General features: G+C 38.4%; 1 protein-coding gene across 9 annotated transcripts in view; it reads left to right on the top strand.

Moving 5' to 3' along the window:
- PDE1A (phosphodiesterase 1A) overlaps positions 1 to 26,055 on the top strand; it is a 403,806-nt gene that overhangs the window by 374,071 nt on the left and 3,680 nt on the right. For 4 of the 9 annotated variants that reach the window (XM_025404058.1, XM_025404059.1, XM_025404061.1 and 1 more), the window contains one exon: positions 21,913 to 22,026. In XM_025404058.1, coding sequence (XP_025259843.1) covers positions 21,913 to 21,983 — 71 coding nt within the window. In that variant the 3' untranslated portion in view covers positions 21,984 to 22,026. Of the gene's footprint in view, positions 1 to 665; positions 1,026 to 21,912; positions 22,027 to 26,055 lie in introns of those variants that run through there. The other 5 variants (XM_025404060.1, XM_025404063.1, XM_025404065.1 and 2 more) reach the window with 3 other exon arrangements.

Genomic DNA, 26,055 nt, shown 5'->3' with positions numbered 1-26,055 from the left:
AGACTTAATAATTTTCTTGATGCCTTTTCAGGAGATTAAGGAATGATAGAGCACAATTCCACCTGAAAATCATGTTATAACCTATGTGACAGCATTAGCCCTTCCAGGTCTGTAATTCAATCAGAAACTTTATTGTTGTTAGCATATTTCAACATTTTTTTAATAGGAGAAAGATATTTTCTGTGGATAAAGGAAAAGGAAACATGATTTTATTCTATTTTATTTTGAAAATAAATCACAGATAGAATATCATTTCTTTAAATAATAAAATTCTACATCCAAGTATTTGCATACTATTTGTTAGCAGACAATATTAATAGGTTTCAAGATAATCTCTCATTAGATTCTGAGAGTGTCTGCTCTAGTTGATGATAACTAGAGTTGGACTCTATAGGAATCCAGGCAATAATTCAAGTAGAGTAAAAAGTAAGTTGAATTATAAAAAAATGAATCATCTTAAGATCACCACTGATGAATAAAAGTTTCAATAGCAAAAGCAAAGTATATTAAAAATTAAGGAAAATATGTCAACTATGTTTCTCTTCATAATTTTACCACAGTAATTTTTTACAATCATGGCTGATTATAAATGGGTATTACATTTTTTTCACAACTTCTTTACAGCATTTTCTCTAAATTATTAAAATAAGTACCCTTTTTTTTTCAGAAGCAAGAACCAGTTCACAGAAGTGTGAGTTTATCCATCAGTAAACACCTTTAAGTAAAACCTCATGCAAAAGGTGGCAGCTCTAATTTGACCAAAAGACTTGGCGATTTTGATATGCTTGCTGAAAATCTACCTTGTCCTGTGTGAGAAAGGGAATCCATTTTTGCAGATTGCTCAATAAGCATCATGAGCCATATAAATAACAGCTGTAAACTCCTTAATTCACCGGGCTCAACCACTATCGAACAGATTCATCTAGTGGCTACATCAGCACCTTGTGCTTTCAAATATCTGTTTCAATGGGATTTTGTGGCATTTGTCTTTACCGAGTGCCAATAAATTTTCTTTGAGCAACTAACTGCTAATTCTGTCATTTCTACAATAAAGCCTAGTCCACCTGTTTTCACCTTAGATTGTCCCTTTTCTAAACCGTCAGAAAGGTAGTGCAAATTTTTAAAAAATTATCTTTTATGTTAATTCTACCATTTGTCCTAAGGGATAGAGATCTTTGAAAACATATTTATATTTATAGTGAGAGTGAATGGCAGGGATGAAATGTATCATCCAAAAACCCACCAGGTTGGCCAAATAGTAGAAAGGTGAGTTTTACTGGCATATCAGTTTGCAAATTGGGAAGAGACAGTCTCCAGTGTGTACCAAAGATGCTCTCTCTTCTAAGAGGGAAAGGGTAGTTGCCTCACAGAGTCTGTATCTGTATTACACAATAGAGGCATACATATTTAGCAGGTTTGGGGAAAAAGCTATACATATTTATTAGCAGAGTCAAGCACATGCCCAATAGGTAAACATATATGTAATGTACATCCCATGTTTATTCTGGGGTGAGGATTTAGCATTAAAATGAGGAGGAATTTGGCTCTTTCTGTTAAAGAAATATAGGATACAAAGACAGTTTGTGGACAGTCTCTGCAAGCTGGCCAAAACTGGCTTGAGATCTTCAGTTACTTCTCAGGAAAGAATGTAAGATTGGCCCTCAGTCTTCTTAAAGTTGTAGTGGTGTGGACTATAAATCAGTTAGGAAGGGTCTGACAATTTTTCTGATATCTCTTATTGTTAGGGAGTTTAGCAAGAGTGTGGTTTTTCTTGTAGCCATAGGAATTTAGGAAGTTTCCATGACAGTCAAGCTCTCAACACTCAACCTGAAAGTAACTTTTGTTTCCTTAACCTTAGGGTTCATCTTAGTTAATAAGTGGGCATTTATTTTGGTCTCTCAGAACATATACGGTTTATTGTACTGTTTTGGTTGGATTTGAAATTGACTTGTTTTCTACATAATTCAGCTTAAGGTTAGCTAAGTTATTTCTTCCTGGAAAAAGTCTGGTTTTTAAGAGCTGCTTTCCTACATCTTCTTTTACTGTTGTCAGTTTACTTAATAGTTAACTAAGCTAGACTAGTAGAAGCACTCCAATAATTAATTAGCTAAGAATGGCTGATGTCCAGTACTGAATAATGTATTTCACAAATAAGTGTATTTATTTCTTTTATCTGTCCTTGCCTTCTCATGGGAGGTGGAAAACTTGTCTATAAAATATCATCAGATTAGTCAAGGTTCTCCAGAGGGACAGAAACAATAAGGAATACATGTGAAATGAAATGTATTAGGGAGAATTGCCTCATGCAGTCACAAAGGCAAAGTCCCATGATGGGCCATCTGCAAGCTGGAGAGCCAGAAAAGCTGGTGGCTTGACTCAGTCCAAATTCAAAAGCCTAGAAACCAGGAAAGTGAACAGTGGAGCCCCAGCCTGAGGCTGAAGGCCTTAGACCACCCCGCTCCCCGGAGGCTGTTTGTACAAGTCTCAGGGTCCAAAGGCTGAAGAACCTGGAGCTGAATGTCCAAGGGAAGGAGGATAAACAGCACCTTCTGTGATGGAAGTTTCCTACTCAGAAAGGGAGAGACAGAAAGCCAGAGCAAGCTGAGTGTCTCCCTTTTTCTACCTGCTTTGTCCCAGCTGCTCCCCCAGCTGATTGGATGGTGCCCGCCCACATTCAGGGTAGGTCTTCTCTCTCAGTCCACTGACTCATGGGTTAATCTTCTTTGGAAATAGTCACCTAGGCACACCCCAAAACAATGCTTCACTAGCCATCTAGGCATCCCTCAATCCAGTCAAGTTGGTATGCAGAATTACCCAATCACAGGTCTATCCCTTGCCAGCTTGGCACCCATTATGCACCTCTTTAAACCACACCTCATCTCCCAATGAAGACTATAAAAAGGTCATAATTCTGTACAACATGGTAAAACTATCCTGCTTACAAGTCAACATGTATTAATCCCATCCTCAGAAGAAAAGATAAAGTTCATGAGTGTTGTTTACTCTTCTGATCTCCTGCAACTCAAATCTGATATAAAATTACAAAATTAACAATATTCAAAGGCTGATATTGTCAATAAATCTTATGTTATGTGATAAAGGAGAAAGAGAGAAAAGAAAACAAAGATACTTGCTTAAGACATGTTAATATACATACAAATGTATTCTTAACAAAATAGGAAATACTTATGAAAATTACAGTCCTCATTTCTGTATCTGGCCACATGGCTGTATATGGTATTTATACATGTCTTCTACTACCCATTCTGTATTCCCTTTGCCTTCAGTAAGCACCTCAGCTGGTCATGGTTCTTTGCCTGGCAGGGTGACCCAAACCTTCATTCCTGAAGAGTCTGGGCAATTCACAGTCCAGCCTATATTGAGTGGTTGTAGTTTCCCATTGACCTTCATCACAGGACAGGGTAATAGTAACAACTTCTCTAAGGAATCTTCTGTATTCCAGAAATACTATTCTTTATCTCCATTGTGGAGCAATAGGCCAATTTCCCCTTAGTAGCCTAGATCAATCACCCTAGCCAGCACCCTAACTCCCTTTTTAGCCTGTTGACTCAAGAATCATGAGGAACTCAAAGCAGCTGAGTCACAGTTTTAATTCCCAGTTCAATGGAATAATTTTTGTGTCTCCTAGTAGAAGCATTCCTCCCTCTGGAACCAAGTTCCCTTCAGAACTAGGTCAGAAGAACATAATATTGCAGGAACAGTGAGGAAAAATTTTGCTAGTGGGTCACTAGGGGTGATGGTAAGTAGTTCTACTTCCATTTCTACCCATTGATTCCCAGACCTATGACTCCTGGCTATGGGAGAAACAGTACCATATATTTGATGCTGATTCAGAACATATACAGCCTTCTGGAAAAATCTGTCTCAGCCCTGTGAAATATTGTCACCTAACTGGTACTGTAGAAGCCAGCTTCTTCAGCATAATGGGAAACATGTTAAGACCAGTGAATTCTATGAGAATGAGCTGATCGCTGCACTTTTTCCTTGTGAAGGGAGTTCCTTGGTCAGAAACAATGCTGTGTGGAATAGGATGGCGGTGAATAAGCCATTACGCAAGTCTACAGATGGTAGTTTTGGCAATAGCATTGTATGCAGGGAAGACAAATCCATATCCATAGTAAGTGTTTATGCCAGTAAGGACAAAATGCTGCCCCTTCTGTGATGGAAATAGTCTGATGGAATCAATCTACCCTGGGGAATGATGCCATATTAGGGCTCACTGTTAGTCTCTGAGTGCTCACTGTTGGTCTGTGAGTGCTCATTCTATGGCGAGGCAGTAGCCAAATCAGTCTCAGTGAATGGAAGCCCATGTTGCTGAGCCCATGAATCACCTCGATCCCTACCACCACGGTCACTTTGTTCATGAGCTCATTGGGCAATGCCAATGGTAACTGAGGAGGAGGCTGACTGGTATCCACAGAATGAGTCATCCTATTCACTTGATTATTAACACCCTCCTGTGCTGAGGTCACCTTTTGGGGAGTATTCATATGGAACACAAATATTTTTGCATTTTTTGCCCACTCAGAGAGGTCTATACATATAACTCTTCCCCAAATTTCTGTATTATCAATATTGCAATTATGTTCCTTCCAAGTCCTTGACCATTCAGCCAAACCACTGGACCAGGTATTCTCATCCTCTGTCAACTGATTGTGGGGAACTCCCCATAAAGGCATAGTACAAACTGGGAGAGAGGAGGCAATGTAGAAGGAGTGAGGACTATGGGCATTTGGGCTGCTTCATGTAACTTACCATTGTGCCTTCAGGACCTGCTTCAGCCCAATCATGTGTATACCAGTACCATCTGACGATAGAATACTGCTGTGTCTCCCCAACTATATGGCTTAATGGGCCAAATAACACCCAGTTAATGGTAGGCAGTTCAGGTCACATGGTAATTTGCTGGTCCAAGGCCAAGCATTCAGCTACTAAGGCCTAGTAGCAGGTCAAGAGCTATCTCTCAAAAGGAGAGTAGTTATCTGCAGAGGATGCCAGGCCTCATTCCAGAATCCTAAAGACCTCTATTGTGATTCACCCGTAGGGCCCTGCCAAAGGCTCCAAATAGCATACCTATCTGCCACTGATACAGCAAGGACCATTGGAGCTCTTGGGTCACATGGCCCAAGTGGCAGAGTAGCTTGCATAGCAGCCTGGACCTGTTGCAAAGTCTTTTCCTATTCTGTGCCCCACTCATAACTAGCAGGGTTTTGTGTTACCCAGTAAATGGGCTAGGGTAACACACCCAAATATGTTGCCTTTATAATCCAAATAGGTCCACTAGGCATTGTGCTTCTTTCTCAGTTGTAGGAGGGGCCAGATGCCAACAACTCATCGTTTACTTTAGATGGGCTATCTTTACAGGCCCTACACCATGGGACCCTTAGAAATTTCATGGAGATAGAAGGCCCTGAAGTTTAGTTGGATTTATTTCCAGGCCCCTGACAATGCACATGTCTTGCCAATAAATCCATAGTGGTTGTTACTTCTTGCTCACTAGGTCCAATTAACATAATGCCATCAATGAAGTGAACAGGGTGATATCTTGTGGAAGGGAAAAGCAATCAAGATCCCTGTAAAACAGATTATGACATAAGGCTGAAGAGTTGGTATACCCCTGAGGTAGGAAGGCAAAGGTGTATTGCTGGCCTTGCCAGTGAATCAAACTGCTTCTGATGGGCCTTATGGACAGGTATGGAGAAAAAGCATTTACCAGAACAATAGCTGCATAACAGGCACCAGATGTGTTAATGTGTTCAAGAATGAAACTACATTGGATATAGCAGTTGCAATTAGAGTCACCACTTGGTTAAGCTTACAATAAGTCATTGCCATTCTCCAGGATCCACCTGTCTTCTGTACAAGCCAAATAGGAGAGTTGAATGGGAATATGGTGAAAATCACCACCTCTGCATCTTTCAAGTCCTTGATGGTTGCACTAGTCTCTGAAAACCATTCAAGAATGCTACCTTATTTTCTATTTACTATTGTCTTAGGTACAGGCAGTTCTAATAGCTTCCATTTGGCCTTCCCTATCATAATAATCCTCACCCCCTAGTTAGGGAACCAATGTGGGGATTCTGCCTGCTGCTAAGTCTGTCTATTCCAATAATGCATTTTGAACTGGGGAAATAACTACATTATGGGTTTGGGGACCACTGGACCTGAGCTAAAGCTGCATTAATCACCTGACTCCCCTAAACCTCTACTACAACTGGAGGGCCACAGTGACGTTTTCAGTCTCTTGGAATCAATGTCAGTTCAGAGCCAGTGGCCAGTCATCCCCGAAAAGTCTGATTATTTTCCTTTCCCTGATACAAGGCCAGAGGTCCCTTTGGGGAAGTATAGGAGAAAGACTAACAGTATAAATTTTATGTAGTGCACCAGGGCCTTTCCTCAACGGGATCTGGTCTCCCCTTCACTTAAAGGGCTCTGGGTTTATTAACTGGCTCAAGTCTAGAAATTGATTGAGGGGCAGTGATTCCCTGTTGTCATGATTTGAGTTAGAATTTTGTTCACTTGACCCAGAAATTTTGTGCTTCTACAGTTCAAGAAAGAGCACAGTAAGCTTCCCATCTATTTTACTTCTAGGAACATCATGATTAATTAGTCAGTGCTGGAGGTCTACACAAGTCAGATTATTCTGATTGTTGCTTTGCCTCTACTGTTAATTCCAGTAACTACGCCCACCTTGCCTTTGGCATTTGAGTGCCATCACTTGGTCCCTGCCACCCAATGATCCAATTATTCCCATTGCATTTGTTTTCTAATTGAGTGATTGTAGTTCCCACCGTAAGTTCTGGAATGCAGAGAAGAGCAGTCACAGAAATCTTTAAGGATGCTGGTGCTCCCCTCACAAATTTTTTCTTAAAATATTAGTGAAAGGTATATCTTCTGGACCCTTCCAGTGTGGGTGAGTAGGTTTTATGTGACAAGTTCACTGTAGCATTCCAATTTCCTTAAGCCTTTTAATTCCCTCCTCTAAATGAGACCAAGGTAGATCAGGCCTCCCCAGCTCACTCATGGGGTGGGCTATTTTTTTATCCATGTTTCAGCCAGTTAACCAAATAAACTTATAGTGCCTTTTTTCACTCCTTGAGCTGCAATATTAAATGCAGAATATATGCTTAGTGGGCTCATATCAATAAATTTGGCCTCATCTTTTATGTTTCTCCCACCACAATCCCACATCCTTAATGTCCATTCCCACGCAGGCTTCCTGGATGTCTGCCGGTATCAATTAGAACACTCAAGTAGTCCTTTCGGAGTATAGTGCACCTCCTTGTGGGTCATACTCTGAACCTCGCCTCTGGGATTTGAGTCTATTTATAGGTTTAGAAGCAAAGAGGGGTGGTGGGGGTGGGTCTTGAGGAGAACCAGCATTGTCTTGCCTGGCAACTGCTGCAGGGGAGACCATTACTGTTTTTTCTGGCAATGCAGTTAATCTCAGAGAGGGGTGGAAAGGAGATACCACTGTGGGTGGGGGTGCTGCTGCCTCTGGGGGTGGAGAGGACACTCACCCTGGCAAAAATTACTCATCAGAATTTAGGAGCTCAATGCCCCAAGCTCCCCAAGGTCATCCCTCATATCCCCATCCCCATTTAGATAATTCCATTTTTTTTTTCCCAACTAATGTCCTCACTTTAACAGTAGACAACAGTAGAGGCCGAGAGTTCACCTTTCTTTGTAATTCAGCCAATGGCATGCTGAAGGCTTGTGTTTGATTTTCAGCAGTTTAAGTCCTATGGCTACAGAAGAGGAGATTCTCCTTCAGGACACACTTAGAAAGTTTTAGGGTATGTATGCGCATCTGGAGCTGGGAATTGGAATCCTCGATCTCATCTTTTTCTTTCCTCACTTCGTCCAGTGATATTAAGAGCACCCAACTAACTTCATTATCATTCACTGGTTTCCCACAAGAGTTTGAAGGTATGCATAGAGTCACTAAACTTACCTCCTGAAAGTGGTGAATCAGGAGCATCAAGTGCATTTATTTTGTGTATCTCTATAAACAGTTCACGCCAAAGACTATTTAGGTTTAATGAGATTATAGAGTTAGTTCCAGAAATCCCAAAACCCATTAATGAAATTCATTTTAAAAATACTGTTTCTCTAGAACCATTCCTGGCATCAGTGTCTGTATTAGTCAGGGTTCTCCAGGAGGACAGAACCAATAGGATATATACGAAAGGGAATTTATTAGGGAAAATTGGCTCACATTGTCACAAAGGCAAAGTCTCACCACCGTAGGCTGTCTGCAAGATGAAGAAACAGTTGGTAGCATGGCTTTGAGGGAAGCTGGTAGTGTGACCACTGAGTCTGAAAGCCTCAAAACCAAGGAGGCCAAGAATGCAGCCCCAGTCTGAAGCCAATGGCCTTAGAGTGTCCCAGGAGGCAGCTACTGCAAGTCTCAGAGTTTAAGGGCCAAAGAACCTGGAGTCTGGTATCCAAGGACAGAGGATAAAAAGGTGTCCTACTCAAGAAGAGAGAGAGAGAGAGAGAGGTCAAAAGAGAAAGCTGAGCAAGACGAACATCCCTCTTCTCCTGCCTGCATTGCTCTACCCACATCCCTAACTGATTGGATGGTGCCTGCCCACATTGAGGGTGGCCCAGTTCACTGACTTATGGTTCAATCTCTTCTGGACACACCCTCACAGCCATACCCCAAATCAATATTTCACCAACCCTCGATCGAGTCAAACTGACACCTAAAATTAATCATCACACTAAGAAAAGCCAAAAACATAAGAGGCAGTACATTACACCCAGGGAGGGAGCACAATATATGGTTAGGATCTAGGCTCCAGAACTAGACCATCTTGTTCAATTCTGGTTCCTTACTTTTTAGTTATGTAATCTTGGACAATTTGTTTAATCTTTTTTGTGTTTCAGTTTGCTCATTTATAAAGTGAGGATCACAAAAATAGTCTCTGTCTCAAGAGCTGTTAGGAGGATTAAATGAGTCAATATATATAAAGTGTTTAGAACTTAGCATTTTCTACAATAATTCTTTTTTTTTTTTTAATTTGAGACAGGGTTTCACTGTGTCACCCAGCCTGAAGTGCAATGGCATAATCACAGCTCACTGCAGCCTCAAACTCCTGGGCTCAAGACATCCTCCTGCCTCAGTCTCCTGAATAGCTAGGACTGCAGACACACACTGCCATGCCTAGCTAGATTTTTACTTTTGTAGAGATGTGGTCTCACGGTACTCCACAGGCTGGTCTTGAACTCCTGGACTCAAGTAATCCTCTCTCCTCAGCCTCCCAAAGGGCTTGGATTATAGGCATGAGCCAATGCACTCAGCCTACATTAATTCTTATTATCCTGGACTCACATATGCTCCTTGAGACTGAATGGATAGGCTTCCTTAAAGAAGTGTACTACAGAAAAATATTGCTTGCTCATGACGATTTTGATATATGTAAGATTATGCTTAACTCATGACAAAACATGCAACGGCGCAGTCCATCAATCAATCGAGTGAACTGCTGTATGACGAATTACCTTGATAGGTGATTTTTATCACCTTTCCATTCTTAATTGACCTATCAAGATAGTCTATAAAGTTTATCCCCAAATATCTTTAAAATCCATCCAGTTTTTTGTACAAGTAAATCAAGCAATGGAATTAGCTTGTTCTGACTGGCTACTAGAGCTGCTCACTCTATATAGTTATAAATGAAACATCTTTATCTAAATACTTTCTATTAAGGCTTCTGCCACTTCATATATCTGTCACAGAACCCTTTGGGGGAAAAAAGGATTCTAAAAAAGAATGTTCTGTAAACCTAAATTTTCTTTAAAAAGGGCACTTTAATTAATCCAGTGAACTTGGTTTATGACAATTCAATTCTTTCCTGAAGGGATTTTTACCATTTAAATTTTTATCTCTTAAAGTATGCCTAGATTTAGACTGTATACAGCCCAAACTCTTCAGCTTCCCTAATTTTACTTCTAGGACTGTTATTTATAGTTTGGCTAATATAATTTTCTCTTGTTAGTGATAGGAATCTAGGAAATTCCCAGTAATCATGCAAAAAATGTGTAACTAAATTATTTGATCTCTGTCATATGTATCTAATTTCTGTATTATATTCTTTCTCCAAAGAAAAAGATTATACAAAGTGAAAAGGAAAGGAAAAGTGATCTAAAGGATCTCTTCAGGTAGGATTCAGTATGTCTTCACGGGAAGATGGTGAAAACCTACAAGAATCTGATGCTCAACGTTTATTACAGTGTCATCTTCAAAACACAACCAAGGCCCATTCTTTAGCAAGATAACTGGGTAGTGAGTGATCTTGGAAGCCATGCACTAATTTTGATTCATGTCAGGAAATTTTTGTAGAGTTAGCAATAGAAATTCAGTCTAAGTTAATATCAACTCAAAGATATTAACTCATCACTCTGGATGTGGGATTCATTCAGAAGACTCCTGTGTTCCCACATTACCCTTCGATCTGAGATGAGGCTTCTATAAAATATGAAGGCATGTCTGTTGATTCAGAGAAACTCAGAAACATCAGTAAGAAACAAAAACTTCATCAAATAAAGGCAGTACAACAACAGTAAGAGAATAGTTTTGATGTTATTTTGATGTAGAGATAATAAAATACCCACAACTTATTTTAAATAAGTTTGCCTCCATCAGGACAGTTAACTTGTTACATGAGTCTTTAGAGATTAGAGATTCTACAACTTCCCATAATTCTGACTGAAAGTTGTAGATCAGTAAAGTACTTTGTGACTAATTGCTTAAAGTGCTTTTTATTTTAAAGCATGAATTTACAAGTTTACTTCAATAGGAGCAACTTGCATATACACCCAAGGGAGACAATTTCTTCCACTACTACATTCACAAACTGTAAGTAGATGAAGCTAGCTCTCTCCACATATCCCGTCAAATAATCCCCCATCATAGCCAGCCAAAGTTAGGTATCGACATGTACATAGCAGAGAAAGAAATAACATGGAAAGACTTTTGTAAGAACCCAAGAGCCTTTCTCGCCCCAGGTTAAATGATAGCTGAATATGTGGAATTGATTTCTATCTTGGCTCATTCTTAGGCCCAATCGACATAGCTACTACCAACTCTCTAAAGCCTTTTAGAGTTAAGATTAGGTGGCTTCAAGCTAAAAGATGAGATGAAAAATATTTATTTCTGGGGGCATTTGGTAGCTCCAGTTCAACTCAGTTTACAAATTTGTTAAACATTGTTTACAAAATACCATCAGGGATATCTTTAGACTCCTAGAATTTTGGATTATGCATACCACCAGCCTCTGATGACTTGTTCTTCCATAACAGATATTTACATGGTGAATATTATTTAGGTTGGTAAAGATTGCAAGTGGATTTAGTCTCCATGAAAAAATGAAGAGAAAAAAATCAAAGGAAACTTACTTTCCTGACTCTTCTCTCATCCTCCCCAGAAGGAAACTCACACAAAAAAGTGCCCTCTCCATTGAAAAGTTTGTTGATTATAAACACTAAAATTGGGTCTTAGAGTCTATAGAAACTTGTGATATTTGCAGTCTCTAGGTTAGAAACAGTTCATAGCTCTTGTTACGTTTGAATATGCAAAGTGTGCACAATTTGAGATCTTTAAGATCTACAATGGATGCTTAGCCATGGTGTTGCAGGATGGAAAGTCACAATTCATCAAAATAGGCCTGGCGCGGTGGCTCACACCTATAATCCCAGCACTTTGGAAGGCCAAGGCAGGCAGATCACCTGAGGTCAGGAGTTTGAGACCAGCCTGGCCAACATGGTGAAACCCTGTCTCTACTAAAAATACAAAAATTAGCCAGACATGGTGGCTTGTGCCTGTAATCCCAGCTACTGGGAAAGCTGAGCCGGGAGAATCGCTTGAACCCAGGAGCTGGAGGTTGCAGTGAGCCGAGATTGCACCATTGCACTCCAGCCTGGGTGACAGAGCAAGACTCCGTCTCAAAAAAATAAAAAAATTAAAAAAATAAAATAAAATAAATTCATCAAAACAAAAATGATAACAGGGTTTGTGCTCCTCTACATCTTTTGATTTTTTAAGCATAGATACTTCAGTTATATATTTATCCTGGATTTTAAATAAAATAACTTCTCATTATTCTTGGAGTCCCAATGTCTATTATTTCTCCTTTATGGTATTAGCAGCCCTTTATTTGAAATCCCTACGGGTATAGGACTTGTGCAGGCCTTGCTACTGGATTCTTTTTAGCTTATCTTCTAGCTGGGTTTATCGCAGATAATAGTAGTAAAAAGAGAATCTTATTTCTTACAAGTGCTGCTCACACCTCTTACTACCACACTACCCAGCCACCCCTGAAGAACTGAATTTCAAATCCTAGCAGCTTGTCAGAGAAGGAAGATGAAAAATGTCATGTTTACTCCACGTTTCCCAACTGGAAACTTCACTGCTGTACTTTTCCAGATGACTAAGAATGCTACTGCCCTTTCCAATCAGTAGTACTTTCCCCTTTGAGTCAAGGCCTTAGCACCGTGTTACCAAACTCTTCAACTTAGTAATAAAATTCATAGCTCTGGGGTTGAAAGCCCAGCTCTGTCACTTAGATGGTGTATGACCTTGGGTAAAAAAAAAATGTTGAAAGGATAAGATGATAAAATATGTGAAGCACTATGCACAGTGCTTGGTACATGGTAAGCATTTTCTGAATGTTTACTATTGTTTTTACTGTTGCTACTAATATTGTTCTTAATAATTATAAACTTAAGTTATTCCTCCTTACTAAGTTATGTTCTTATGCAATTTCCTGTACAGATAATTTAGGATTAAATAATTTGAGCTATAGTAACACTTTATGCTAAAATACATATAGACAGATTATTGATATGGCTGTTGAGGCCTCACAATCATGGCAAAGTCATGGCTTACATGGCGGCAGGCAAGAGAGCTTGTGCAGGGGAGCTCCCATTTATAAAACCATCAGATCTCATGAGACTTATTCACCACCACGAGAACAGCATGGGAGAAACTGCAACCATGATTCAATTATCTTCACCTGGTCCCGCCCTTGACACGTGGGAATTATTATTATTATTATTGAGACGGAGTTTCTCTCTTTTTGCCCAGGCTGGAGTGCAATGGCGTGATCTCAGCTCACCGGCAACATCTGCCTCCCGAGTTCAAGCAATTCTCCTGCCTCAGAATTGATCCCTGAGTAGCTGGGATTACAGGCATGTGCCACGATGCCCAGCTAATTTTCTGTATTTTTAGTAGAGATGGGTTTCTCCATGTTGGTTAGGCTGGTCTCGAACTCCTGGCCTCAGGTGATCCACCCACCTCAGCCTCCCAAAGTGCTGGGATTACAGGTGTGAGCCACTGCACCCGGCTGACACGTGGGGATTATTATAGTTCAAGGTGAGATATAGGTGGGGACACAGCCAAACCATATCAATTTCCTAGAGCCATTCATGATAAAGATGAATGGTACATGCTTATCCTACATGTATATATCTAGTCCATACTTAGATAGAATTTAAAATATAAATGTGGTTGTGTATTGCATCATTTTAAGGTTACTGCATAAAGAGCCAGAATTTTCCAGCTGGACATGGTGGCTCATGCCTGTAATCCCAACACTTTTGGAGGCTGAGGTGAGCAGATTGCTTGAGTCCAGGAGTTCAAGACCAGCCTGGACAACATGACGAAACCCCATCTCCACAAAAAGTATAAAACAGTACCTGGGCATGGTGGCATGCTTGTGTGGTTCCAGCTACTTGGGAGTCTAGTGTTGGGAGGATCACCTGAGCCCAGGAGGTGGAGGCTGCAGTGAGCCATGAAGGCACTACTGCACTCTAGCCTGGGTGACCAGAGTGAGACTCTGTCTAAAAACAAACAAACAAACAAACAAAAAACCAGAATTTAAAATTTGACATATTTTTTATATTCATGTTTGGGCCCATTTAAAAAAAAAGAGCTCAGAACAATGAAAAAATATAGGTGAGTGATTTCGGATAAGTGGTAAAATTACATAATACAAATGCCTTATTTTTTTTTTTCTGACATTTTTAAAGCTGAGCAACTTGCAAAATAATTTGTCAGTAATAGTATTATGTTATAAAATTCCACATTGAAAGTAGAACCTTCAATTAATTTTTTAACTTGTAAATTGATAATGGTAACAAACCAGAAAATTTAAGAATTGATTTTTAAATGATTTCTGTAGTAATCTGTTCTCACACTGCTAATAAAGACGTACTTGAGACTGGGTAATTTATAAAAGAAAGAGGTTTAATGGACTTACAGCTCCACATGGCTGAGGAAGCATCACAGTCACCGCGGAAGGCAAAGGGGAAGCAGAGGCGTGGCTTACATGGCGGCAGGCAAGAGAGGCAAGAAGCACGGGAACTCCCGTTTACTAAACCATCAGATCTCGCGTGACTTATTCACTACCATGAGAACAGTGTGGGGAAACTGCCCCCATGATTCTATTATCTTCACCTGGCCCTGCCCTTGACACGTGGGGATTATTAAGTTCAAGGTGAGATATGGGTGGGGACACAGCCAAACCATATCAGCTTCCTAGAGCCTTTCAAGATAAAGATGAATGATACATGTTTATTTGACAGGTGTATATCTAGTGTACATGTATAGGAGAGAGAGAATTAATGGTTTATGTTTAGAACAATGCACCTCAGGATTTTTTGTTTTTGTTTTTACATGATTGTTATCATCAAAACAAATTCAATCATATTCAGCATTCTCCATTCAAGCACAGAAATGGATTTATGTATTGACATTTTTACTAAAAGCAATTGGGGTTTGTTTTTTGTTGTTGTTGTTATTGTTTGTTTGTTTTCTTCATCCAGCTTTACAAAGAAAACTCAATCAACCAGAACAGTTTATTCAGAGTACTTAAAGGAAAGCCAAAATGTTTGCATCATTTTACAAGTTATTTTTTCCAAGTTCTAGCTTTTGAAACTCACTTAGGTCGATAGTTAAAATCAATATTCTATAGTTAATTTGTCCTATTTATAAAGATAAAGAATATGTGAATTTTTGGCACATCTCTCACACTCAAGTACAGCCATCACCCTAATAGTGTACATTGTACCCTTTATGTAATTTCTCATCCCTTACCTGCCTCTGAATCTCCTACCCTTCAGTATCTCCAACATCAGACTCAATTTTCTTTTTTTTTTTCTTTTTTTTTTTTTTTGAGACGGAGTCTCGCTCTGTCGCCCAGGCTGGAGTGCAGTGGCCGGATCTCAGCTCACTGCAAGCTCCGCCTCCCGGGTTCCCGCCATTCTCCTGCCTCAGCCTCCCGAGTAGCTGGGACTACAGGCGCCCACCACCTCGCCCGGCTAGTTTTTTTTTGTATTTTTTAGTAGAGACGGGGTTTCACCGGGTTAGCCAGGATGGCCTCGATCTCCTGACCTCGTGATCCGCCCGTCTCGGCCTCCCAAAGTGCTGGGATTACAGGCTTGAGCCACCGCGCCCGGCCCAGACTCAATTTTCATACCATTTTTCATCCTAATTGAGAAATTAGAGTAGCCCCATGTTGCCTTCCACATCAGCTTGCCTCTAAGAGCCAAATCTGAGCATTTCCATGGCTGATTCCTGCCACTCTTTACAAGAGATAAAGTGTGATTTGGATGGTCTTAACTTCACCACTCCAGAGCTGCTCTCCCCATTGCCACCACCATCTTCTCTACCTTCAGTTAATGCCCATACATTCTTATCATCTCCCTGCTCTCAGATCCTGCTTTCTTTTAAGAAGATCTGCAATTCAGTCACAAAGTTCCCTTCTAGGAATAATAACATTTTAAAAGGTATCTGAGCCTTCCTCTAAAAGAATGACACTCTGATGGAGAAATGATTGCTTTAACCAGTGGGTAGGAGCTCACAGTAGTTTTCTCAACTGGGCTTCATTCCTTTCCTGGCGTATATCATTTTTCTTTTCAACCTCCTGCCTTTGCTCAGACTCCACTATACCTCCTCATCCCTTCACTAAGAGCATACTCCTACCTGTGTGCCAACAAAACATATACAACCTTTAGACCCAATTTTAGACAACTCTTTCAAGGAGCCAATTCAACTACCTCCTGCATTGTTAAACTCTTTCAGTGTAACTTAAGCACTAAGATTTCTGGCTATTTGATAAGGTATTAGCTGCCCCAAGTGGAGTATAATTTCACTGATTTGCAGATGAATATACATATAAAATTTTCATTTTCCATAGGTCACCTGTGAAACTCTCTACATATCAAGATGCCTAGCACATATGCATTGGGTGTAAGTCTGAAGCTTGCTAAAGTAAATTGCTGTATTTTCCTCAAAGTCAGATGTTTTTGTTTTTCTTTACTGAACCAATACATAATTTACCTATTTCTTGACTTATATCTTATGTAACACTTTAAGGTATTACTTTCTCTAATTTTACAGGATTGGAGCTAGCGTATTTGGGAATTAAGTGGAATTTTGTTTTCACAGTCTTCTTTTTCTTCTGCCTAGTGTGCGGTCCTCTCTTATCTTACTGTTGCCTTCATGCATACTGCGAAGTAAAAGAACACATACAACTGCTTCTTCTCCAAATGCATTAAAATTAAGAGGAAAAAAATAGGGAAAGTATTTCCCCTGGTATTAAAACAGATTTCTTTTTCCCAGCATGTAAAGCAAACTACATAATATGGGTGCCAGAACACCAATTAAAATCAGAATATCTGATTTATCCTACATTACATTTCTCCAATGACTGTAACTTTAATCTTTGATCACCAATTTATTCTAGTTATCTGCAACATAAACTATATAAATGGTCTAAAAGTAAAACTGAAGCAACTTAGAGATGTGTCTGCTTAAGGAAATACTGTTAGCAAAGATAATAGTCTTCTCATGAAGAAATAAGAATGCAGTGTTACTCAGAGCTAGTATTTCTGTTGAAAAGACTGCACAAACCAAATCTGTGGTAAGTATATTTCAAACACCATTTACTATTACTGTTAAATTGAAAAAATTAACCAGGGCATTGCTCTGAGGAATAGCTTGTGATTCTGTCTCCCAAATTCACCTAGGCTATGGTGCCTTGGAAGAGTCAGTTACCCCTCTAATCATGACTTTCTCATCCCTAAAATGAAAATCATAACAATGATTTTCCTACTCACATGCAGGGATTGTTGGGCTAGGTAAGTCAAAAATAGGGAGTGCAAAATAAGCTATTAAATCATTTTTTTTATATCTACATGAGAAATGATCTTTTAATTACGGGTTTGAAGTATTAGAAAAATACAAAAAGAACAACAAATTTATTTCTGTGGTAGGAAAATTACTATTGAGAACAAAACTAATTTTTTAAAAGAGTAAATTTAAAGTCTATTTAAAGAAAAATATTAGGTAAGTGAGAGGATAGGTGGCATATGAATATGGCAGAAATGGTGAGGGTGGGTTACTCATGATTGTAGCTTGGGAAACAGTCAAACTAGAGGCCAATATTCTGGTTGTCCTTTTTCAGAGGCATCCAGCCGCTTGCTGGCTTTAAGACTTTGGGCAGATAGCTTTCAAGCAATGTCTCAGCTTCCACTGGGTAATTTATAAAAGAAATTAACCTTACTTTATACGGTTTAACCTTACTTTATACGATTGCTGTGAGGGAGGCCAGGTGTGGTGGCTCACACATGTAATTCCAGCACTTTGGGAGGCCAAGGCAGGTGGATCACCTGAAGGTCAGGAGTTCAAGGCCAGCTTGGCCAACACGTGAAACTTGTCTCTTAAGAAAAATACAAAAAAACAAAAGCAAAAAACAAAATTAGCTGAGCATGGTGGCGGATACCTATAGTCCCAGCTACTTGGGAGGCTGAAGCAGGAGAATTGCTTGAACCCAGGAGACTGAGGTTGCAGTGGGCTGAGATCACGCCATTGCACTCCAGCCTGGACAACAACAGCAAAATTTTGTCTCTAATAATAATAATAATAATAATAATAATAATAAATTTGCAGAGAGGATTCAGGGAAGTGAGGTGAGTGAAGCACTTAGAATAGTGTCTGCCACCTAGTAGGTATTCACAAAGTATTGATTATTATTGTTATATTTTCAATTGTATAATAATTTATCCTAACAGGTTATTTCTCAGATAGTGAGACCGTGACTGGAGAACAAAAGTCTCTAATATCCACTTGATAGTGTGTTTGTTGTAATTCTCTGCAAGTGTTATTTACAGCACCAGGAGTCTAACACATTATGATTCTAATATGGGAAAAGCGAGCTCAAATTGCAATCTAAAAGCCTAGGTTAGCTAAATTTAGAGAATTTCTGTTGGTTTTGGTAAGTGTCTCTCCTATAACAACTATCCCCTCTCTGCTCCTTGAAGAATTGAGACTCTATTTACAAAGCAAATTCATAATATTTCTTATCATTTTACAAATTACTTTTGTTAGACTTGAACTTTTGAAACTGGTTGAGATGAACACCTAAAACTCTTTGAAATGAACAGAATTATTGATGTTCCTTTATTTTCACTCTTTTTCCTGGCTGACAAACAAGTTTATATGCAATTTCTTTGAGCAGGCCACTAGCATTCATTCCTAATAAGCAGCTTTCTATATATATGACCTTGCAAACCCTTTCAGTAAAATGAAATTCAAAGGTCACATTACTGGTCTTCTTGAAGTATCAGTGAATTAAAAGCCAACCGTTTTGACTTCAGGTTATCTATTTATAATCTGCATTGTAGAAAGTCAACTGATTATTCTGGGCCTATTTCTTGCCTGAAAAATGAAGTTAGACTAGATCAAGTTTTAATGCAGGGTTATATAGGGAGGGTCAGAATACTTAGAGAGGGATTTCTTTTTACTACTCTTTAACTGAAATTCATCATTTCCTTCATTTGTAGGAAAGAATATACATCAACATTTATGGTATTTTTGTCATCAACAGAACTATCTATTTATTTATTATATACTTATTATACACTTACATTTAGTGTATCAACCTTGAAGTATCATTTGATATCATTATTTCAAAACATATAGTAGACTTTCAATTAGATCTTTTAATTTAAAGCATTAATAAAGAAGCATATATAATACTATAGCACATCACTAGGTTTACATAAATATGTTGATAACTGTATTTTGAGTAGAATTCATAGTAATCATATATATTTTATTTCATTTACAAATTTTACTTTGAAAAGCTGGCCATAGGTCTCACCAGACTACAAGAGGGGCCTATGATTCAAAACCGTTTGGAGCCTTGGTATATGGATGTTTCTCAAAGCCTTTATATGGTACACTCTTGGGCCATAAAGGTCATCTTAGGTGATATTTAATGGATTGAAAATGCAAATTATTTCCTCTTTATGGGAGAATGATATGTCAGAATAATATGACTTCCTTTTTTATGATGTACTAAGGGTCACTAACAAGTATTATTGCCCAAGTTAATTGTAAAGGCTTCTACAACTAAAGATTTATCAACTAGAAGTAATGTAATTTGGATTTGCTGAGGACTCTACTATCTGGCTGTCATGAAATTCCTTAGCAATTGTGTGTCTATCCCTGAAAAGAGCTGGAATTTTAGTTTTCAAGGAAGACCCTTCTTCAGTGCTACAAAACTCTTATCGTGAGTTCATCATAGTTTTTAATTGTTGCTAATCACATGTGCAGAATTATTATTTGGTATAATATGTGTATCATTTGGGGATTTGTTATTTTTTATAATTGCTGCCTTGTTACCATTTGATTACTTTCTTCGTTTTTCTTTTACTCATTTATTACTGCTGATTTCTTTATCCACTAGAAATAAGAAAAATACTTTGGTGGTGGATGGCCTTAGTGTCCTTTATCCATTATAAAAAGTTCTCTAAAAAATTTTGAGAACCAGTGAATTAGTTGATTACTTTTATTCCTTTCTCGTAATTCAGTCTGTTCTTTTTACTATGTTCTGTTCTATTCTAGACTGTTTTGTTCTGTTCTAATCTAGTCTTAAGTAACAGAACATTAAATCCGAAGTTTAAGCCAAGACTCTAACATGATAAATGTCAGAAAAAAACCTGATTTTTGAGACAAGAATTTCAAAGAAGATTCATAACTCAGTAATAAGATGCATAAAACCCTTTCCCAATTCAAACAAATGAAAGGGTCAGGTTATTGAGCTCGAAAAAAAAAGATTTATGAAGAGGATTTCTTTAAAAACTTATCTGCTATTGGGAAAAGTGTAGAAATGCTTCCTTCTTCACCTCAAATCAAGGGAGGAGAACTTCACCAAGACCCTTGGGGATATTGAAGTTAAGAAGATATTGGGAATGGAATCTAGTTCCTACCTGAGAGATCTAAAGAGTTAAGTGTTGGCAGGTGAGCCAAAAGAGAGACGGCTGTGTAGGTTTCAGCTTTTCTTCCAGTCATTCATGGAAACAAATGCCTCAAGAGTGTGTCATGTGAACCAAATGTACCCACCCACATTTGGAAGGGTGATGGGACCTCAGCAGACAGAAGCTGGAAATGTACCAACAAATTTCCAGGAGCTGTGGACATTGTAAAGAAGCCAGAGATTCATGGGTCTTACCAACCTGGTAAAAAGCCATGGTCCTTGGCAAGAAGTCTGTTAAGAGCCCATGAGTGTGCTTCTTATAAGAAAATAAAGGCAGCTGTAAATGCCTGCCAGGTCTAGTGAGTGCAAAGCCATCCTACAACACTGCTGCTCCTCTTAGCCTTCTTCTCTCCCCTGCTCAGGAGTCCAAAGTAGCCAGTGGAGAGAGAGCAAAGAAGAAATGAGAGAAACATCAACCATACACACCCCACCCCGCTCCACACACATGCACCATTTTTGGGTTCTGTAACAAACCCAAGGTGGGAAAGGAGTCTTATCTTTGTTTGATGATGTGTATTATATGAGACCAGACCTTCTATTGTCTGATTTGAGACTTTGGCAACTTAATGTGATCACAGGATGTTTTTAGTTCTCTACGAATTATCAGGAAAGTAATGAGACTACCTGACATTTTGATCTTGGCTGAGAAGATAAGTCCCCACCCTGCATATTTTCAAGACAAAATTGCTTTGTAATAGCACCTGATAAATTCTGTATGTCCACTAGTTGCATAATCTCAACAAAAATCTACTGCAACTGAGTTGATACAATCCTACACTACATGTTAAAGGAATTATAACAAAGTTAATTGGCACAAAGTTTAATTGTTAGAATATCTACTCAAACTTCAGACAGAAAGAACTTTCCATTGTATATGACTATTTCCTGAACTATCAAGATATTTCAAGTAACTGACTCAAAAATTAATTTCTGTTTATTTTTGTTTACTTTGTTACTTATGTAATAAGACTCTTTTATCTAAACATTTTGCTTTATACTTCTATTTTCATAGATTCTCTACAACCTCTCCAGATATGTTGAAAGATTTTTCCATGCTAATATTTTATTTTTCTTCAAAGTTTATATGGAAACTGAGTGATTCCAAGATTAGTTTGTCTTGACAGATTGTATCTTAAACACTACTATCCTTTCATACTCATTTTAAAAAATTCATAGCAACTAAGCAATGTGTGGTAAAAGACATTGATCATTAGAAGGTTTAGTTAAAGGAATTTGTTCCAATTAAAAAATATTCAGGAAAAAACATGATTTTTTACATGAGATTTAATAGATGTTTAAACATGTTTCATCTATTTTATTTCTGTATTCTCAGATTAAATCACAGCTTGAGAAAGTTATGTAACCAACAGAAGACAGCTTGTTATACAATGTAGATCCACAGGCTGAAAGGAAAGTGTTTGGTGTCTTTGAAAACATGTGCCACAAAATCCATTGTAAAATTCAGTCTTCAACATTTTACAAAATTCTTCAGTCTCCTAATCTTATTAGTTTTTTCCAAAGCTTTATTTTGTTTTGTTTTGGTTTTGTTTCCTTATGTTTTTAGGTGAACCTGATCTTCATAAGAACTCAGAAGACCTAGTAAATGCTGAAGAAAAACATGAGACACATTCATAGGCCTGAAACACCTTAAAGACTTCTGTCATTTTAAACATGAGAGGTAATTTTATTTTATAGACAAGAAACTTAACTGCTAAAATAAATGGTTTGCAGAATACCATTAGAGATGAAATTATCTAATTTAAAGCCTTCTTAGATTTTTTTTTAAATCTCTATTAATCCTTTGAGACAAAATCTTAACAGGTAAACTTTAAATATTTACCTTTTCAAAGAGTTTTTAATTTGTTAATCAACAAAAATTATATTTACTGGGACTGAAATTTTCATTCTTTAAAAATAATTTTAAAAATGGCTGGGCGTGGTGACTCACACTTGTGATCCCAGCACTTTTCGAGGCCAAGGCAGGCAAACCACAAGGTCAGGAGTTTGAGACCAGCCTGGCCAACATAGTGAAATCCTGTCTCTACTAAAAATACAAAAAAATTAGCTGGGTGTGGTGGCAGGCACCTGTAATCCCAGCTACTTGGGAGACTGAGGCAGGAGAATCGCTTGAACCTGGGAGACAGAGGTTGCAGTGAACTGAGATCAGGCCACTATACTCCAGCCAGGGTAACGGTGCAAGACTCCATCTCAAAATAATAATAATAAATAAGTTCATGGGAATGTTTAATCCTCATTGCTTTTTCCATGTCATGTAGGAAATATAAATGTTTTAGACTGATTTCTTGTTTTATTATATGTAAAAATATGTTTATATCCAGTAATTAAAACAAAGCAAGTACATATTATAAAGCAAATATCATATTCATTAAAATCTGTGAACATATGCATTTATGGTTCTCTTTTTAAAAATTCAGCTTCTAGGGCTTGTTTTCAGTCTATCAAATTATTAACTCTGGGAGTGATGCCTTGAAAATTTGAATTTTTGATAAGTCAGTCTGTTGATATTTCTGTCCACTAAAATTGAGAACTCATTTGTCTTGAACCGATGGCGGAGATATGGGCAGTTAGATAGGAGGGATGTGTATTTACAATGGAGATGTCTTAATATCTACTAAAAATAAGAAGAAGTAAAGAACAAAATCCAAGTGTTGTAACACATCCTGTTGTTGGGGTGGTGGGTTGGGGCAAGAGAAAATGCTGAGGGTACCATTCCAAACCTTAGAGATTTTGCTATTAGTTCCACAGCTGTTACTTTAGATGTGAAAGTGCTAAAACGTGATTCACTTTTAAAATAATTTCTTCCTCAATATTCTTGAGTTACAAAGACAGTTAGTTGTAAAACTGTCTTTTATTCATAAGAATAGTTTCATTAATAGCAACAATAAAGTGTCAGGCACTGTGGTGAAAATCTTGTATATATTATCTCACTGAATCTTCTCAACAATTCCAGAGTTGGTGAGTGTGATCCCTATTTTGTATATAAAGCTTGGAAAGAAATCAAGTTCAAAGTGACTATTCAGCAAAGAAAACCCCTCTCTATCTTTAACAAATATATTGTTTTATATGCTACATCAGTTCCTCCCCCTACTGTCTATCCAGACTATAAATTTATTACCTCGAGAGCCCATGATCATTTTAGAAGACTCCTTATGTCCTCATGATACACAGTGAAGCCCCGGAGGTATATTTTAGGGAAAACTAATTCAGCGGAATATTTATAGATGTTTTAAGTCACAAAGGGTTTTGTTGGCAAATGTGTATCTTTATAAAACCAAGTAAAACAAAATTAAGAATTTTTCCTACAGGTCATATTCAAGCCAGTATACATCACATAGCATCAAAACAAAATTTTAGGATCAGCATTTCCTAGACATTTATGATAATGGATCTTAAATATTTATGAAAATTTTCCAAAAATTGTGTGTAGATAAGGTTACCAATACATTTGTAAAAACAACTGTTCATTGTATGAAAATACCTAAGGCAATTTATATGCATACATATGTATATCTATATATATGTGTGTGTGTATATATAAATGTATATCTGTAAGTGAGAGTCTGGCATTTCATCAGAAAAGGTTTTGATGAGATTCAGTTAACAGTTAATGAAGTATCTTTTTGCATTTTTCTTTTTCCTTCTTTTTTTTTTTTGGAGACCGAGTCTCGCTCTGTTGCCCAGGCTGGAGTGCAGTTGCGCGATCTCAGCTCACTGCAACCTCTCTGCCTCCCAGGTTCAAGCAATTCTCCTGCCTCAGTCCCGCAAGAAGCTGGGACTACAGGCGCACGCCGCCACTCCTGGCTCATTTTTTTGTGCTTTAGTAGAGATGGGGTTTCACCGTGTTGCCCAGGCTGGTCTCAAACTCCTGAGCTCAGGCAATCTGCCTGCCTCGGCCTCCCAAAGTGCTAGGATTACAGGCGTGAGCATGAGCCACTGCACCCGGCCCCTTTTTACATTTTTCAACTAAAAAACCTCCAAAGCTAGAACAGTTTGAGGCCTCCTCAAACTAAATATAATATTTAAGCCCGAGTAGATGATTTGGCAATTTTTTTTTCTGTCAAGGCCAATTAAATTATCTAGCTTCCTTCTCAGTTTGAGAAAGCCCTGCCTTTGGTGCACAGTCTTCCAGGAAATGTGGTCTTCAGTAGCACCTTATAAATTTTGTATGTTCACTAATTATGTAACCTCAATAGAATTCTGCTGCAACTGAGTTGATACAGTCCTACAATATATGTTAAAGGAATTATCTCAAAGTTAATTGGTGCAAAGTTTAATTGTTGGAATATCTTTACTCAAACTTCAGACAGAAATTCACATAGCTTCAAAAACAAATAGGTCTTTTAAATGAGGGAGATGGGCAAGGTCTAAAAACAACAGGAGTGGTGACAATTGGCAACTGTGACTCAGGCATGGTGTCTGGGAGACAGCAGGCAGTGATCAGTCCTGGAAACAGAGAGGACACAGCACCCCCAATCTGAAGGCTACAGTCAGCCACTCTCTGGCTCTGACAGATTTTTACTCTGAAAGAGCAAGGGCCCAGTGTTGCCAGCTGTTTCTAGTGGTTAAGAAAGATTCTTAATGTAAACTCTTCCAATTTTTCCTGTTGGCTCAAAGTTTTTTGAAATGCTTTGTGGACAAGAAAAAATATGTCTGAGGGTCAGAATTGGCTTGCAGGGTTTCTGTTGCAAATTTAGCACACCTTCTTTGTGACTGATAGCTAATTCTTTGCTGGCTGCCATCACAGAAAGTATAGATGTTATAGCAGCCTGGCCATGTCTCTGAAAGCCATTGCCTGCTTTGCTCTCAATGTGTAGGTGCCACTGTGAGGCACTTTCCCAGAAAATATTGAGCTCTAATTAAATCTGTGCCGTGTTGAGATTTCATAAATCAATGTGCAACACTACACTTAGTACAAGAAAAAAGCCCTTGAAATCTACTTTTCACATTGTTGTAAAATTTTGCCATCATTTCTAAGAGATTTTAGTCCATGAAAGTGTTTTGTTTTGCTTAAATTTTTCTTTTATGTTTTTGTTTATTAAAGGAAATAAAATAGAATGGTTGGATGTATAATCCCAGGCTGCTTTGTTATTTAAAAAGCTAATGGCATATCATTTATCACATGATCTTTCTTGAAAGATATGTCAGGAAATTCTGGCATTTCAAAAGCAAGCCACTGTCAGACCTGTTATGCACTGGGAGGATAGCGTTCCCTATCGTGACCATTGCCTACTCTTTAACGTTGTGTGCTATACAATAAGAGATCAAAAATTTATGATTTGTGGGCTGTATTTAGTCAGTAGACTTGCCTGGGCTTTCACACTGATTTAAAATATCTTTTGGAATGTCTTTAGGCAGGGCTTATGTTCTTTAGTTGACTATGGTCCCTGTGAGTCTAGTTGTTTTACACTCACACTGGCCCACTTAACTCATTTACACTGCCTGCCAGGCCCATATGCCTATCTGATCTAGAGAACCAGTTTTTGTGGAATTGAACACACACATATACAAACACACGCACACACACCCAGAGCAGAAATAGGAAGAGAAATTCCAACTGATATAAAACCACTCTCTATTAGAAAGATAGTAGATAAAGAAAGCAGGCCGGGCACGGTGGCTCATGCCTGTAATCCCAGCACTTTGGGAGGCCAAGGCGGGCAGACCACAAGGTCAGGAGATTGGAACC

This window comes from Theropithecus gelada, chromosome 12 (assembly GCF_003255815.1).
Source record: "Theropithecus gelada isolate Dixy chromosome 12, Tgel_1.0, whole genome shotgun sequence".
Taxonomy (NCBI): domain Eukaryota; kingdom Metazoa; phylum Chordata; class Mammalia; order Primates; family Cercopithecidae; genus Theropithecus; species Theropithecus gelada.
This window is presented reverse-complemented; position numbering and strand designations above follow the sequence as displayed.